At 36.9% G+C, this 18,010-nt stretch overlaps 2 protein-coding genes across 2 annotated transcripts; both read left to right on the top strand.

Annotated features, from left to right (window-relative positions):
* Window positions 1–10,448: 10,448 nt before the first annotated feature.
* LOC106700227 (cationic trypsin-like) lies at window positions 10,449–12,867 on the top strand. The gene is made up of 7 exons (XM_023332337.1): window positions 10,449–10,479; window positions 10,692–10,884; window positions 10,967–11,143; window positions 11,455–11,516; window positions 11,618–11,751; window positions 11,916–12,040; window positions 12,750–12,867. Exons 1-7 carry the CDS (start codon window positions 10,449–10,451, stop codon window positions 12,865–12,867), a joined length of 840 nt encoding a protein of 279 aa, XP_023188105.1.
* A 2,726-nt stretch (window positions 12,868–15,593) lies between these two features.
* On the top strand, window positions 15,594–17,366 carry LOC102225405 (anionic trypsin-like). The gene is made up of 6 exons (XM_005815825.2): window positions 15,594–15,630; window positions 15,861–16,053; window positions 16,136–16,321; window positions 16,633–16,694; window positions 16,796–16,923; window positions 17,016–17,366. The coding sequence occupies exons 1-6, from the start codon at window positions 15,594–15,596 to the stop codon at window positions 17,163–17,165; spliced, it is 756 nt and encodes a 251-aa protein (XP_005815882.1). The 3' UTR covers window positions 17,166–17,366.
* The last annotated feature ends 644 nt before the right edge of the window (window positions 17,367–18,010 follow it).

The following is an 18,010-nucleotide window of genomic DNA, read 5'->3' as shown; positions in this document are numbered from 1 at the left end:
TCTGTGTTTATTTAGGTTTCTGTGTGAGGTTTTGTCTCCATGTTGTCCTGTCTACCCCTTGATTGTTCCCAGTTGTCTTTCTGATCAGCCTAGTTATGTGTTTAATCCCACCTGTGTTCCTTGTTCCTTGCTGGGTCCTTGTCTCAGCTCTCGTTTGTCGTGTCTTATGTCTTTGTCCAGTTGCTACCAGTGTGAGAATCTTTGCTACTGCTCGTCTGTGCTGCCTGGATTGTATATTGTGTGATTCTTCATGAAAACATCATCATTCTCTCTCTTCAACCTGGGTCTACTGCATTTACCTCACCACCTACTGCAGCTCATGACACACTGAGACATTTGTCCACAGGTGACATTAACTTTTTAATGACCTTTACAGCTTTCCAAAGACTGCCAGGATTTGAATGAGTCTTCAGTCGTCTTCAACGTTATGATGGTTCAACGTTCCCATAATAAATATACCTGCATAATGATGAACTTGGCTCTTTCAAGTACCAGTTAATTGTTCCCATGGATGAACCAGACTTATGCAGCTGCACATTTCTCTTCCTGATACTTTGACTGATTTCTTCTGAGCTTCTCATCGTGTCAAACTAGAAATCAGTGTGTTTTAGATGTAGCCTTAAATTCACAGGTGTGACTCCAATTAACTGAAATGTGTCAGTCGATCAATCTGAGGTTTGTGGAAGGAAACCCAAAACGTTTTTACCCAAGTAAAAGACAGTTATCTGTGATACTGACTAAATGTATGTACATTTTTCAATATAAGGAAAGTTACAAAACAATTTCTAAACAATATTTTTGCCAAATTCACTGGCATTTTGCAAATAGAAATAACTTCAGTAATTCTGACATAAAACAAAAGTTTTTGTCTGATTTAACTTCAGATGTGATAAAAAATTTTTTTGTTGTTGTTGTATGTAAATATCCGGTTGTAACTTTATGTATTATGTTATTCAAAATTTAAAACCATTTCCTTGATGTGGAACATATTTTCCTCTATATGGAAATAGTTTTCCACATGGAGGAAATAAGGTTAAAACCACATTTGTACAAAAATCTCTGTGCCTAATATTTACCAGGAAACCTCAGTTTAGTTTGTCACACGCAAATTTGTTATAGTAAACAAATAAGCTCTTGTTTACTATTTTATGAGTTTTTTATGCAAAATTAACAAGCAAAAAAAAACCCTGTTGAAATGAGTATTTTTAATGTGCTGGATCAAAATGTAAAAATTATTCTTATTGCAACTATTCACTTCCTTTTAGTCCCAAAAACAAAATACTATTAGAAAAAACATGTGGAAACAGGTAGATTTTGAATGTTCTTCTGATTTGATTTTTAAATAATAAATGCCATTTACTTCTTGTAAATTGATGTTGAAATATTTAAAAACTGTTATGATTTTCTTCTTGATCTCTTTAATTAAGCAAAATAAAATAATATTATTTTATGAATAACTTGCTGTTTCTATACATTTGGGATAATTCAAGGTTCAAACTAAATCTGCAAAGGTAAACAGCCAGACTATATGGCAAGATGTAATCACGGAACTGTGCTAATAAATTCTCAAAACTATATTTATTTTTCCTGTAAAGTCAGATCTTTTTGTTATTTTGTGGATCAAACAGAGTATTTGTGCTTAAAGCTCACAAATGTCTTGAAATGGCTCTTGGCTCACACCTCTGTTTTACTCTCTAACTGCAGCAAAGTGCAGGAAACTGGTTTCACTGGACATAAGATTTCCTCTTCTGCAAGACTAAATGACCAACAATGAATCATGTTCATTTAAAAATCTGTGAGCTGTAAAATTAAAACTTTAAAATTAAAACAAAGTATAAATTGCACTGTGATGAACTTTGGTGTAAATTCAAACTGGAAGATGCTTTTCTTTTCATCTGCTCAGTTAATCACCTCATTATTAATCTCAAAAACATGATTAAATCAATTACCATGTGCATTTTAGTAGCCTATCCAATGCCTTCCTAAACTGTAATTTTAAAAAAAAATCTGTAAAATTTACGATAAAAAATTGTAAAATGCTTACAGTTACAGAATCCAAAGCATTACGTTACTGTAAAAAAACATTTAATTATCATAAATTTCAAGTCAGTTTTACTTTTATGAAATGGTGAAACCACAAAAATTCACTGTGGAAATATTAGAAGTTGTAAAATTCAGAGAAAGTACTGTAATATTGCCAGCAGGTTCTTACCCTAAAAAATTAGCTAAAATTAAAACATTTAGTTGATTTTTGCATATTCAACGTAAAACCGTTAAAGCAAGACAGTAGAGCCCAGGTTTGATAATTTGGTTTCATTATTTTATTTAGTTTTCAATTTAATTCATGACATCCTTCATGTTTTGTCTGCAACACACCTGCAGCCTGGAGAAAGAAAATGTCAGGAAACCAGCAAACGGCTTTTATCCGTGTCTGTCTTATTTTCTTTGCTCATAGAAACAATTGCATTGCTGCCATGTTTTCTTTTTAACCATATTTCATTTCAGAAATCTGCTCTTTTTCTTTGAGCTTTTTCTCTATAAACTGTAAAAACCTAAAACCAAGCAAACGTTTTGTAATTAACAAGATCCACAATGTTACATTATTGTTGACAAATATAGAAACCAGTACCTTTCTAATACTAAATGTTTATTTTTTGAAACAACAAAATTAGAAAAAATCTATTTGGTATTGTGATAGAACTAAACCAACAGGTGTCAGATGTATGAATACATTTAGTTTTAATCCGTGCTGAGTTACAAAGTAAAAATATGTTGAGGTCCAGAGTTGTTAGTGCCCCCTGGCGGTGGAACCTGGTGCTATACCAGGTGCTTTAATCCTTCACCACCGCCAGAGGGCACCAAAGACTCTTGCATTTTCACACTATTTAACTCAAACAAACCCTCTCTACATTTCTTCATATCTCTGCTCTGGTACATTTTTACTACAGCATCATCCTTCACACATATATTTTAGTAAAAGAGCCAGCAAAAGCTTACAGCACCTGCCGACCAATCATTGAACGCTGTTCAGCAAGCTTCTTGCTTAAGTGTCCAATGAGATGGCTGCACCGGTTAGCATAATGAGCTGGTCAAATAATTTCCCACTTAGTTTGTTGAGAAGACGGACAGAGTTCATTATGATGATTTTAAGTTCTCTGATTTATGATTTAAATGTTTTTTTTCTTTATTTATGGATACCCTGGTGTAAAATATACTTACAATGTATTTTAAGTATATTGGCATTACATATTTTATATATTAGTAGTGTGATTACAGTATGCTACAATTACACTTTAGGTTTATTATAATTGTTAATGAAGTAGTACTTTTTAATAACTTAATTTCTTATTATTCTGCTTTGCCACTTTGTACATTACATGCTTCATACACACTACAGTACTGCAAACACATCAGGCTACTGAGGCCCTCTACTTTTAAGGCGATATTATGCGAGTAAAAATTAATAATATGAACATCATATCTTATCTTCTCTTATCACTAGGGAGCCTTTTTGAATCAGGGGGAGGCAGCATCATCCTGCAGGAGGAGGAAGAGGAGAGAGCAGCAACTCTGATAGTTTCCACTTTAAGTCTTATCTGTATCAACCAGACTATAATGTTTATAACCTTTTATATATTTTAGAACAATATGTCAATGGTTGTGCTTGAGCATAAATGCTTAATGCCGGTCCCTTACAATATTGTTTTCTCTTCATATTTTTGTTGTTGGAAGGCAAGTGCAGCATGTGTGGCAGGTAGTGATGACCAAATGAAGCCTGGTGAAGCAATGAAGCTTCCCAGCCCATTGCTTTGCCCAAAGGTTCATTACTTGGTGCTTCATTCATTTCTCACTAGTGACATCTGCTGTTGAAACTGTGGCAGTCTTGTCACTCAGATAAACATACTTAAAAAAATTAGTAAATACAATATTGTCACAAAGATTTTGTCAAACTTATGTTTAGTAACAGGAGAGTCAATTAAATCCTATTTAACTCATCTTTTTTAGTTATTAAAATGATTTGTAGCAAATCCTGATATATGTTGACTGTGGCTGTTTTCTTTTGTCATCGACTGATTTGACAATAGACATTTGAATTTCGTTGTCCTTGTGACAATGACAATAAAGATTTATCTTATCTTATTTTTATTATTTGTTTTAGTGTATTCGGAGTGCAGTGCTTGTTGGGGGCAGACAGTATTGTTTGAGATTTGATTTGCCTCCTAAAAACTAAAATTCTTCAAAAATTCTCTTTTTCTTGGATTCCTAGTTTCATTCTCTGATCTGATCCTTTATATTTTTACTCATCAGGCCAGAATTTCAATCTTCCAACAGCTTTAAGTTTGTTTCTGCAAGACTGATATATCTTTGCAGAACAAAGAAATAGTAGAAATTTCATGAAGGCGAGACTTGTAGAGGTGAAGAGGTTAATTATTTTTATCTAAGAATCTTGTGAGCGATAATCTCAATGTATTCGCAGATGTCAGACTTTTTCTTCTCGCTGGCTCCATTTCAATCAAGTTTATTTGTGTAGCACATTTCAGCAACAATGCAGTTTCAAAAGTGTTTTACATAATAAAAAACACACAATATAAATTCACAAAATATACCATAATCAACAATTGAGAAAACCGGAAACAAACATTACATTTTGATGAGTGCCATCATCAAAATCGTTAAAACACATGAACTATAAAAGGTTCCTTTTATTTCGGCCACTGCTGAAGACAAATACTCTCTGCTGATTCGCGATCAAATTCAAAAACCCAATAATACAGGAAGTGGAAGCGTCGGCTTTGTTCCTTTTTCAGCTGGCGAACGACGCCGACCGTCACCTGGTGCAGGTGTTATGCCGAGAAACGCACGCCCTGTTGCGGGAGCGCCAGTATTGCCAAATATTGGCAGGCTCAGAAATTAAAACGCATCCCCCCTACATTAATAGACTAGACAGTTAAGGATGATATAAAATGTTCTACATAACGGGATTCTGCTTTGTAATACTTTAAACCATTATTGTGTTAAAAGAAAAACCGGGGAATTTCAAACCATCTGCGGAGAACATTTTCATCAGACACTGAATGAAAAACGTTCGACTCATATGTTTCAATAAAGGTATGAAAACCGTATTTATTTAAATTAGTCTGAGAAATAAAACCCACCGTTTTATGGTTTACATGGTTAAGAAACGTGATAATGTTACGAATATGTGGATACCAGCTCATAAAGATATAGAAGAAAATGAAATGGCAGATCATTTAGCTAAGGTGTCCTTAAAACAAAGTATAATTATGGACATAACGTATTGTAAGTCTGAGATAAAATCAATTATTAAGAGCAAAATTGAATCTGAATGGCAACAATTGTGGGAAGAAGGAACTAAAGGTCGTCATTTATTTCATATACAAAAGAATGTAGGGAATATGGAAATAATAGGAGAAAATCGAAAAGAGCAAATAGTAATGACAAGATCGCGCCTTGGACATACTGGATTAAATAAAACTTTACATTTGATGGGTAAACATCCAACAGGTAGATGTGAGTGTGGTATGGATATGGAAACAGTAGAACATGTAATAATTCATTGTGGAAAATATACAGCAAGTAGAGAGAAGCTAAAACAAGAAATTAGGAAATATGATACAGAGACATTAAAACTTAATAAGATATTAATTAAACATAACATAAATAAAGCGGTTATTAAATTTTTGAAGGTAACAGGATTATATGTAAGAATTTAGATTGGGGGAGATGCTCCGGTCCACAGTAGATGGCGATAATACAGCTTAACGTTAGATGTCACCCGCCACTAAAAATCACAAAGAAGAAGAAGAAGAAGAAGAAGAAGAAGAAGAAGAAGAAGAAGAAGAAGAAGAAGAAGAAGAAGAAGAAGAAGAAGAAGAAGAAGAAGAAGAAGAAGAGAAGAAGAAGAAGAAGAAGAAGAGAAGAAGAAGAAGAAGAAGAAAGAAGAAAAGAAGAAGAAGAAGAAGAAGAAGAAGAAAGAAGAAGAAGAAGAAGAAGAAGAAGAAGAAGAAGAAGAAGAGAAGAAGAAGAAGAAGAAGAGAAGAAGAAGAAAAGAAGAAGAAGAAGAAGAAGAAGAAGAAGAAGAAGAGAAGAAGAGAAGAAGAAGAAAGAAGAAGAAGAAGAAGAAGAAGAAGAAGAAGAAGAAGAAGAAGAAGAAGAAGAAGAAGAAGAAGAAGAAGAAGATAGGCGGAAGTGGGTCTGATGGCGGTGATCTGGGAGAGACGTTCAGGCAACGGATCGAGTCCACGATGGGACAAGAGCAGGAAGAGCCGAACAGCGTCGGTGGAGCCGCGGCAGCCGACGATGGTGAGCCGGAGCGGGGAACCGGGCGGATATCGGAGGACGCCTGCGACACGAATGAGGGAAAGACGGGAAAATTCCAGCTTTGCCGCCGCCGATGGAGGCCGAAGGGAGGCGTGATGGGGGCGGTTAGATCGGTGAGGAGCAGCTGGAAGTCAACGCATTAAAGTGATAGAGCACATAACACCAGTTTTAAAGTCCCTCCACTGGCTCCCTGTAGCTCAAAGAATAGACTTTAAAATACTGTTGTTAGTTTATAAATCACTGAACGGCTTAGCACCACAATACATTAAAGATATGCTTTTATTGTATCAACCTTCCAGACCTCTCAGGTCTTCCGGTTCTGGTCTGCTCTGCATCCCCAGAACCAGAACCAAACGAGGAGAAGCAGCTTTCAGCATCTATGCACCACGAATGTGGAACAAACTTCCAGAAAACTGTAAAACAGCTGAAACACTGAGTTCTTTTAAATCTCAACTAAAAACCCACCTGTTTAGAATTGTATTTGAAATGTAATTAATTACAAATTTATTGATGTAACTTGACTTAACCTCCTGAGACCCGGGCTTTTGTTTGATGTGCATTTTTTATGTCTCCTTACTATTTGGGATTAGTATGACCTAATTTTAGTTGAAATTAAATTTTAGCTTTCTATGTGCTCTTGAACTATGTCAAAACCAATGCCCTCATATGAGGACAATGGGTCTGTTTTTGCATATACATTTTTTCCTTGTCATTTGGGATCATAAGGACCCAATTAGCCTAAAAATGAAATTTCAGCTTTCTACAATAAGTGGTTATCTCAAAACCCAATGTCCTCAGACGATGACATTGGGTCTATCTGTGTGACGGTAAGGCCATTCAATCAATGTTATTATTTACATCTGTGTTTCACAGTATGTACATTTACGCTGCTTTCTGTCCAGACTTTCACAATGAAGACACCATTGGTTAACAAAGTACAAAACTTTATTTTATACTGTCAACAAACATAAAAGTGCAGATAAAAGTGTGCAGCTTTTGCATGGAAAAGTGCAAACTTTATGAACTTCATTATGAACATGTCATAGCGAACTCAGTCATTAATTCAAGTATTCCTGCTTGCCTATGTGAAAGGCTTTGCATGGAAAAGTGCAACGTTTATGAGCATCATTATGAACGTGTCATAGCAAACTCAAACAATAATGTAATGATAAAAATGCACAATCTATTTCCTTGTAATAGGAAATAAAAACTTGCTCCACTGGCAAATTATTCTACTTATTTTTTAGTGAAAGTTCGCTTAAAACAAGTGGTGATTGTCTAAAAACAAGTTACTTTTTACAGGAGGAGTCTTATTTTAAGTGTAATATGACTTATTTTGACTAGAAATGAGACATTTTGACTAGAAATAAACACAAATGCTCTTGGAAAAATTTTACGTTTTTGCACTGAAGGTAGACCTGATGTCCTTAAAGAAGTACGTCATGTTTACAGACGTTGTAGCTTGCTAATATTACTCAAATATATCAAATAAGCATGCCACGTGAAGCTACAGACATTATTGTGCATAAATAAACTAGTTTCAATCATAAAATTTGATTAGGATTTTTACCTTGTCCATGTTTCTGTCGGGAGCTGCCGTAGAAGACGTTCGCTGTCATCCCCGCCATGTTGTTTTTTTTCAAATGAGTGTAATTTCATTATGAGACCACTAGGTGGTGCAGGCAGGGCCCCCAGATGAGGGCAATTGGTCAAAATTCTTACAAATTAAGTATCATGGTGCAGAACAGCAAAAATGTAATGTCCTCATATGAGGATGCAGGGTCTCAGGAGGTTAATGATTGATTCTATATTGCATTGTGATTCTGTGTTTGTTATGATGTAAAGCACTTTGAAATGCCTTGCTGCTGAAATGTGCTATACAAATAAAATTTGATTGATTGATTGAACGGGAGCGCAGCCGGCAGGCGAGGGACATTTCCTGGACTTGGGCCTTGAAAGAGGAGAAAGACGATCGGAGGAGGGGAGGCAACTGAAACCAGCTGACTGAATGACGGAGCGGTAGGAGAAGCAAACACGTAGATTCGAGCGCGGCTGATGAGCAGGTAGACCCAAGGTGGCCTGTCCTTTTGGAGGAATCCTTGAGCGGCGATTGGCTGGAGCGGCGCGGCGATGCGCGGCGCGGCGCTCCGGTCCTGGTTGGCAGCGGCGGGGCGGTGAGTGGATGATGAGGATAAGCTGGGTAGAGTCTCCCAGCTTGAATTTTCGCCTAGACTCCATTTGTTACATTTAAATGTACTTGGCTTGACTTTGTTTGAACAAAAACAGTTCTATTTGTGCATTAAAGTGATGGACAACATATTTAGTATTTGTTCTTATTTCACAGAATATTCCAAAAAAAAGTTTTTTAGTCTTGAGAAGCAAAAAAAGAGTGCAGTAAATTAAATAACTAACTTACACAGACTATAAGCTGTGACTAATATAAAGACAAAATAAATACGAACACCATGTGGTGGTGGTAGGAGCATCCACCTCAGTATTGCCCCCCAAATAAACCGATGCCCCCCCTGTTAAACTCGTCTGGAGCTGGGGCTTGTAGGGGGTCAAGTAGGTTTTAAACACCTTTGGCTGTGATCTTTCCTTTTGATTTTTTTCACTAGAGATCAGAGACCAGGATAGGGATTTTGGGGGGTCATAAAGTTTTTAGAAAGTATGAAAATGCAGAGTTCAAGTCGAGTTCTGCTTTATTTTCTCCTCATTCTGCTCTCTCTCTAAGGTGTTTTCTGCCTTCATCAGTTTTTGTTTATGTGTGACTGTGATCAGTCTTAACTGTTATAGTTGTGTCAGCGTGCAGCCGTGTGCATGTGAGCAGATAAAACAGAGAAAAGACAAAGAGTCCTTTTGTCCATAACAGAGTGTTCATTATGAATTTATTGTAACATTTCTTGTCTATAAAATTACAAGATTAGTTTCTTTTACAAAGGACATTTTAGTTACATTTGTCTTTTTGTTTTTCCCAATGTAGCATCAGGGCTTTTTTTGTATTTTTTGTATTCATGTTTGTCCTTAACTTGATCTTTGTTAGCGCATCAGCTCCACTAGTTAGTTTGGTAAGCAAACTAACTTTTAACCACATAAAACAGATGTATTTTCTTCGATTAGCATATGAATATGTAATCATGTCTTTTATTAGTAAAAACACAAACTGTTACTCGCCGGTTTGTCTTGTTTCTCCACACCACTGCTCCTCATCCCTTCTCTCTGGTTTCCTCATGGTCTCTTCATGTCTCTGGTTTGGGTTTATTTTTATTCCTTGGACTTTGTTTTTATTTTGTAAGTTTGATTTTTAATTAAATCTACAACAGAACTTTTATGTCTCCTGCCTGCTGCATTCGGGTCCACACTTCAGCCACACATCATGACAGACAGTTGTAATGCATTGGACTTTAAAGACGTCATGGTCAGTTTGTCATAAATATACGTAATGTAAACATTTAAATATAAATAAAAATATATTTTTTAAAACCACAATAAAGCCTAACTTTGTTACAAAACAAAATGGCAACAATGGACTTTTTTTTCTTAAATGTTGAAGTTAAGAATCAAAATATAAGGATGTTTTTATAGCCAAAATATTTGCTGGAAATGGTACATGTTGTATATCTATAGTCAGACTAATGATGTCAGTAAATACCTGTCAAAATATTGCCACTGATGCATGAAGTCCACTTTAGTGGACAGTTGATCATTTGTAATTTCTCCAAATACAAAGTTGTTATTTGGAAACTACATCAGTATTATTAATCTTTAGGGGTTGCTTCATGTCACAATATATTTTTCACCTGCAAGTAGAAGGAGGGACTGGATATTCCTGAGTTGTTCTGCATGCTTTTTCATCTGTCGGCCATATTGGATTCAACTAAATTTTCTTCAGAAAATTAGCTTTATTTCATCAAGTTTACAATCAAGAACTCAACGTTTTTCAAGTTTCTTTAGAACAATGAGATGTTAAAGTTTCTCTGTATACAGATGACAGCACAGATCAGTGTCTGTTCTGTGATTAGTGGCTTTCTTTCCAGCAGGAAGTTGTGAAAAGAGTTTAAAATCTGCTGCAGGACTGCAGACATTCACAGGAAGCTGGACAAGCAATGGCTCTGCTGAAGGTTCTGCTGCTGCTGGGTGAGTCGGACACACTGGAGACACTTAAACTGGTTCCAGTGAGGCTGCTGCTCTCTGTGACTCTCAAACTTCCCTCTGATTCTGTTTCAGGCTGAAACATCTTTGCATATAAACTGTGATGCTTTTTAATCTTTAACTGTTTATCCTTTTTCTGTTCTTGTTGCCATGTTTGCACCTCATTTCTGAGTAAAGTCCTCCTTTTTCTTCTTCAGGTGTTTCAGTGAACTCAGATATTTCTCTGCAGAAGAGAATCATTGGAGGTTATAACTGTCATCACACGGAGCGTCTTTATCATGTTCGGCTGGAGAACAGCAATGGTAATAATAAATACCGCTGTAGAGGATCTCTGATCCACCCTGAGTGGATCCTGACTGCAGCTCACTGCTGGAAGTCGGAGGATGGATGGTAGGAAAGAGACATGAAGACAGTTTTATCTGCAGATAATCAGGTTTTCTGTCTGTTCATTATAATCTAATATTTTATGCAGGACTAACAGAGCAACTTTAAAAGTTCATCCACGGACTGCTGGGCAGCAGAATCGGGTAATCCAACAAGATCCTGTGATTTACGACCAGCACCATGACATCATGTTGCTGAAGCTTCAGACACCAGTAACAGATGTTCCACTTGCTCAGCTTCCAGACTGCAGGCGTCGTCTTCAAGTGCGAGTCTTTCTCTGATCAAAAACATGACTTCAGGTTTTCTGTCTCCACTCCTCCAGTCCTGCTGCCTCTGCTTCAGCACACCTGAGTCAGGTAATCAGGCCACCAGCAGAACCAGAACCCATTTAGCTCAGGTGTGTTGGACCAGAGACACATGTAAAGGACACAGGACACACTGAGGACTGGAGGTGGACACTCCTGTGTCAGTGGATGAAGTTCAGATTTATTTTCTGTACTTTCATTGTTCTGCATAATAATTAATTTTCTACATTGTTATCTTGTATTTTTACGTTTTATTCTTATTGTGTTTTAGAGGCGATGTTGTTCAACTGGCAGGAGAGGGAGCAACAACAGCCGGCCCCAATAATGATCGATGTGAGAGAAATATTGAAGTTATGAGAATAAAATCTTTGTTTCTGTCTCTACAGAGAAGGTTGAGTGAAGAACATGATTATGATTTTCATGTTTCTCTACAGTAATCGGTGCTGCTATTCCATCACATCTGCAGTGTGTCGACATGAGAGTTGTTGGTGCTTCCGTCTCCCTGTGGTCAACTGGGTACATATTCCTTGCTTCAGCACCGAACAGGGATATACAGTACAGACCAAAAGTTTGGACACACCTTCTCATTGAATTCCATGGGAAAGTGTGTCCAAACTTTTGGTCTGTACTGTATGTCGTGTGAGTTTGCGTCTTCAATATCTTCCTACAGTGATTAGAAGACTTTTCTGTTTAAAAACATAAATAAATATATTGATATAAATTTTTCTACAGGGCGACACTGGTGGAGCGGCGGTGCACAACGACATGATTTATGGTGTGATTTCTTTTAGTGGAGGATATGCATGTCAGATTCCAGTTGTAATCTTGGATATGTGTGAATACCTGTGGTGGATAAACGCACTACCTGAGCTTCAATAAAACATAAACTATCATGAAATAAAAATCTCATCAAATTTACTCTCCCATATAATTTTATAATTGTATCTTCATCAGTTTGATCCACATGTTTGTAGAATTACAATAAATCAGTAGTTAAGTTTTTTCTCACCCGATCTTGACAGACTTCACACATCATGACAGACGGTGTTAATGCATTGGACTTTAAAGGCACTCCGTCCATCATGGTCAGTTGGAATGAGCATATGTAATGTGTTGCAGTGTATTGTATGATGCACTGGTGACCAGTTTAGCGGTTTGTGTTCATTTACAAAATAAAAACCCATATAAACACAAGAAAATGGCTTTTGGATAGCTGTGGATTGTCTGCAATGCATGAAATTAGTTATATATATATAATGCATGGTCTGAAATGCTAACAGGGTTTCTGTTTCTGGTGTTTCTCAGTCATGAAATATATTTGGAGCCTCAGTTGTGCAGAAGTTTGTGAAGTCAATATCCTACCTGTGAGACACAGAGTGAACTTAGTTCCTGTGAGTTTTGTTGTCAAACAAAATGTGTAAGTTCATTTGAAATATGTAACGAAAAATGATTTCATGTGGCATATAGTAATGAATCCTACAGCAAGGCTGCAGACAGTAAAACAAATAAAATGTTTTTATACACTCTATGTTTAAGTCACATTCATGCAGCAGCCCACTGCAGGTCAAGGACTATCAAACATGTTCAAGATTATTTCAATACAGCAGTGGTACCAAGTCAGGGTTTTCCAAGTCTCAAGTCTTTATCCTTAAACCCCGAGTCAAGTCTCAAGTCGGAAACATAGAATTTCAAGTCTTTTGAGTCTTTTTTTAAAAACCCTGTTGCAATTATATGTTAAATGGAAATTATAGATCATGTTCTTTTTTAAATTTGTATTTATCTCATATCTTGATAAAACAGGCAGTTGAACACAAAGTATAAAGGTATCAATTATTGGTATCAATAAAGACAAGTTGTGGGAATAAAGTTTGTAAGAATCATTAACCAGGATGTGCTGTGGTGACGCATGGGTTAAGCACAACCCACATAAGGAGGCCTTAGTCCTCGACGTGGCTGTTGCAGGTTCGATTCCTGGCCTGACAACCTTTGCCGCATTTCTTCCCCCTTCTCTCATTACCCACTTTCCTGTCAATTAACTATCAAATAAAGGCCACTAGAGCCAATAAAAACCTTTAAATAAAAGAAACATTAACCAAGACACAAGTTGTTGTAGTTCACTCATTTTCCCCTCTGTGCACCACCAAGGTCGGTTTACCAGTTTAAGAGTTTACCAGTTTACCAGTTTAAGACCCGATTAAAATCCTAGTATCTTTACCTTGAGGAATAATGAGCTTTGGTTAAATATAAAACAGGGTTTAATGCAGAAAATGTTCAGATGTTTCACATCATCCAATTGGAACAGATACAGAGTGACTTTCACCGTCCAGCGCTGGGCTCCACTCAGCTCACCTTAGAATAAACACCAAGTGAAGCAAAGATTGTAGAGCGAGTTCTGCTTTATTTTCTCCTCATTCTGCTCCCTCTCTAAGGTTTTCCTGCCTTAATCAGTTTTTGTTTATGTGTGACTGTCGTCACTCTTAAATGTTATGGTTGTGTCAGCGTGCAGCTGAGTGCATGTGAGCAGATAAAACAGAGAAAAGACAAACAGTCCTTTTGTCCATAACAGAGTGTTCCTTATGAATTTATTGCAACATTTCTTGTCTATAAATTCACAAGATTCATAGTTTCTTTTACGAAGGACATTTGGTTCCATTAGTCTTTTTGTTTTTTACATTGTGACATCAGGGCTTTTTAAAATATTTTTTTGTATTTTTGTTTGTCCTTAACTTGATCTTTGTTAGGGCATTAACTTCACTTTACACCAAACTAACTTTTAGCCACATAAAACAGATGGTTTTTTTCGCGATTAGTAGATGAATATCTAATCACGTCTCTAATTAGTCAAATCGCAGACTGTTACTCGCTGGTTTGTCAGACAAGTGTGTAAGTTCAGGAAGGTTTGGTTTACATTTACAGTATTTTTTTTCACAGTAAATGTGACTGGAGTGTGATCCAGTCAAAATCTGGATCACAGTATTTCTAATTCTGGACCCATTTCATTTCCAGGACAATTTGGCAAAACCTGTGTCAACAGTTTTTGCATTTAGATAACTTCAACAAGCCTGATTCTAGGATGGAAACTAGCACAGATGCTAGCTTGGAGACTAACATTGAAGCTAGCATGGAGCCTAGCATGTAACTAGCATGGAAGCTATAATTGAGGCTACCATGGAGACTAGAAAGGAGGTTAGCATGGAGCCTAGCATGTAACTAGCATGGAAGCTATAATTGAGGCTACCATGGAGACTAGAAATTAGGTTAGCATGGAGCCTAGCATGGAAGCTAGATCTCCCACATTTTGAAAACCTCTGGGCTTCACTGAAGATCAAGTTTTGTATTTTGTCGTTTATTATGTAATGATTGATTGGAACATGTCATGTTTATTTCAAGGCTGAGTGAGAGTAACATTTGCTTTTGTTTAATATTTTAAATGTTGTGGCACAGTTTGAGCCTTTTGCTAACAAAATGTGTCACTTTGACTTTAAGTGCTGCTGTTCAGCCTCTTGTGTTCACAAATGTATCAAAGCAATCAAGAAAAACAGTAAAAGCAAAGAATCATGGGTGATGTAAGAGGGCTGTGTCCTTAATAAAGAGAATAACTTAAGTTAAAATTTTACCATAGGTTTCTTTTAAATGTGTTTTAAAAATCTGAATTGTTTTCATTTAATTGGGTGAATTTCTGTTAGTTTTAATCTTTTGTTGTAATTTTGCATTTACAACAAATGCAAATGCTCTTCACCACCCAACATTGTAATATTGTTAATTTTCAAAATAAAATAATCTGTTTATAGAGGATCATTTTCACAGCTCATCAGTAAACAAAATGATTCTAGTTTCGGGAGCAAAGGCAGATGTGAATTCTTGTAGATTGGAAACCAAACAGTTTTTTCTTAAAAACAAAAACTGAAAACAAGGACGAGTCGATCTTTCTTCAGAAAATCAGTTTTATTTCATCAAGTTTACAATCAGGTTTTCCCTTGAGCAAAACTCACTGCAATCTTGTGCACTGCAAAAACCAAAACTTACCAATCAATTTTAGTCTATTTTCTAGTTCAAATCTCTCAGTTCACTTGAGATAAAGCAAAACTAATTTACAAGTAAGTTTGAGGCAAAATATAGGAGCTGCTTGTTTTGAGTCAATTACTTAATATTGATGAAAATGTTTTGTTTCATTGATTATTCAGCCAGTAGAGGGAGAAATGTTTTGGTAGTGAAATAATATGTCAATGCAACAAGAACTTTATTCAAGTTTCTTTAGAACGATGAGATGTTAAAATTTCTCTGTATACAGATGACAGCACAGATCGTTGTCTGGTCTGTGATTGGTGGCTTTCTTTCCAACAGGAAGTTGTGAACAAAGTTTAAAAGCTGCTGCAGGACTGCAGACATTCAGAGGAAGCTGGACAAGCAATGGCTCTGCTGAAGGTTCTGCTGCTGCTGGGGCTGGGTGAGTCGGAAACACTGGACACACTGGAAACACTGGAAACACTTCCACTGGTTCCAGTGAGGCTGCTGCTCTCTGTGACTCTCAAACTTCCCTCTGATTCTGTTTTAGACTGAAACGTTTTTGCATTTAAACTGTGATGCTTTTTAATCTTTAACTGTTTATCCTTTTTCTGTTCTTGTTGCCATGTTTGCACCTGATTTCTGAGTAAAGTCCTTCTTTTTCTTCTTCAGGTGTTTCAGTGAACTCAGATGTTTTTCTGCAGAAGAGAATCATTGGAGGTCAAAACTGCCATGACACGGAGCGTCTTTATCATGTTCGGCTGGAGAGCAGCAATGGTATTCATACGACCCTCTGTGGAGGATCTCTGATCCACCCTGAGTGGATCCTGACTGCAGCTCACTGCTGGAAGTCGGAGGATGGATGGTAGGAAAAAGACATGAAGACAGTTTTATCTGCAGATGATCAGGTTTTCTGTCTGTTCATTATAATCTAATATTTTGTGCAGGACTAATGTAGCAACTTTAAAAGTTCATCCACAGACTGCTGGGGAGCAGAGACTGGTAATCCTACAAGCTCCTAAGATTTATACGCATTTCGGCCAGCACCATGACATCATGTTGCTGAAGCTTGAGACACCAGTAACAGATGTCCCACTTGCTCGGCTACCACACCGCAGGTATCGTCTTAGAAGGTAAGTCTTTCTCTGATCAAATACATGACTTCAGGTTTTCTGTCTCCACTCCTCCAGTCCTGCTGCCTCTGCTTCAGCACACCTGAGTCAGGTAATCAGGCCACCAGCAGAACCAGAACCCGTTTAGCTCAGGTGTGTTGGACCAGAGACACATGTAAAGGACAGAGGGCACACTGAGGACTGGAGGTGGACACTCCTGTGTCAGTGGATGAAGTCCAGATTTATTTTCTGTTCTTTCATTGTTCTTCATAACAATTAATTTTCTACATTGTTATCTAGAATTGTTACATTTTATTCTTATTGTGTTTTAGAGGCGATGTTGTTCAGCTGGCAGGAGAGGGAGAAACGACACTCAGCCCCAATAATCAGCGATGTGAGAGAAATATTGAATTCATGAGAATAAAATCTTTGTTTCTGTCTCTACAGAGAAGGTCGAGTGAAGAACATGTTTATAATTCTCATGTTTCCCTACAGTGCCCCCTGATGCTCCTATTCCAGCACATCTTCAGTGTGTCAACATGAAAGTTGATCAGGTTTCCGTTGTCATGCCGACGTTTGGCATTTTATTCTATGTTAAAACACCGAACAAGGATGTATGCTATGTAAGTTTGTTTCTTCAATATCTCTTTACAGCGATTAGAAGACTTTTCTGTTTTACAACATACATAAATATATCAATAAAATTTTTCTACAGGGCGACGATGGTGGAGCAGTGGTGTACGACGGCATGATTTATGGTGTGATTTCTTTTGGTGGACCATACTACACATGTCAGAGTCACGCTGCAGTCGTGGATGTGTGTGAATATCTGGGGTGGATAAAATTTACAGTTGGGCTTATTTAAACATAAACTATCATGAAATAAAATTCTCATCAAATTTCCTCTCACATATAATTTTATAATTGTATCTTCATCTTTTTGATGCACATGTTTGTAGAATTAGAATAAATTGTTTTGTTTTATTTTTCTCACCTGATCTTGACCTCCCTAATGGAGCTTTCTCTGCCTCAGAAAGTCAAAATAAATCAATAAATGCATGAAGAAGAAATATTTCCTGGCTGATCATCTTTACATTCATGGTTCAGTTTGTTCAGTTGATATTTTCCCTGAACTGAGTCTAAAAATGTGTCGAGTTTTAAATCACATCAAGAGGAACACCAGAAGTAATTTATTTATTCAGTTTTTTTCTCCTCACTGGCAAGAACTTTATATATGTGTCACATGCAGATGAAGTAAAGATGAACACAATGAGATGATGATTATTCTGGACTCTTTTACCAGGGGAACCAAGACAAAATGACAAAAATATAAATTGAATTAGACAGAGTATTTATAAAATGCAGTAGCTTCTGTGAGCTAAGAAAATAAGTTAGAAAACAACAGAGACACCAACAGGAGCAGCAGGGTGGGACTGGTGCTGCTGCAATAGTTGCCTGGCAGAAGCTAATCTTCGCTTCAGTGAACTGATTCACCCGTGAAGAGAAATGATCTGAGCACACCAACTCAGAGGCACATCCCTTCAGCGTCAGACTTGTTCCATCTACATTTTCTGTGAAAATGAGAATAAAGTTATGATGTCATAAACACATTTGGGTCTGGTCTTAATGTTCTTGTGATGATTAATATGAAGCATGCAAACATGTTGGCCTCTTACCTGTTACTTTAATGCAGTAGTTTTCATCCCCTGC

Source organism: Xiphophorus maculatus, chromosome 4 (genome assembly GCF_002775205.1).
Source record: "Xiphophorus maculatus strain JP 163 A chromosome 4, X_maculatus-5.0-male, whole genome shotgun sequence".
NCBI lineage: Eukaryota > Metazoa > Chordata > Actinopteri > Cyprinodontiformes > Poeciliidae > Xiphophorus > Xiphophorus maculatus.
This window is presented reverse-complemented; position numbering and strand designations above follow the sequence as displayed.

Excerpts from the sequence above, each read along its gene's own strand:
- LOC106700227 (XM_023332337.1), top strand. The coding sequence starts at position 10,449 with ATGGCTCTGCTGAAGGTTCTGCTGCTGCTGG. Across the intron at positions 10,480-10,691 it reads GAAGGTTCTGCTGCTGCTGG|GTGTTTCAGTGAACTCAGAT; the intron begins GTGAGTCGGACA and ends TTTCTTCTTCAG. Across the intron at positions 11,752-11,915 it reads ATATACAGTACAGACCAAAA|GGCGACACTGGTGGAGCGGC; the intron begins GTTTGGACACAC and ends ATTTTTCTACAG.
- LOC102225405 (XM_005815825.2), top strand. The coding sequence starts at position 15,594 with ATGGCTCTGCTGAAGGTTCTGCTGCTGCTGGGGCTGG. Across the intron at positions 15,631-15,860 it reads TCTGCTGCTGCTGGGGCTGG|GTGTTTCAGTGAACTCAGAT; the intron begins GTGAGTCGGAAA and ends TTTCTTCTTCAG. Across the intron at positions 16,924-17,015 it reads CGAACAAGGATGTATGCTAT|GGCGACGATGGTGGAGCAGT; the intron begins GTAAGTTTGTTT and ends ATTTTTCTACAG.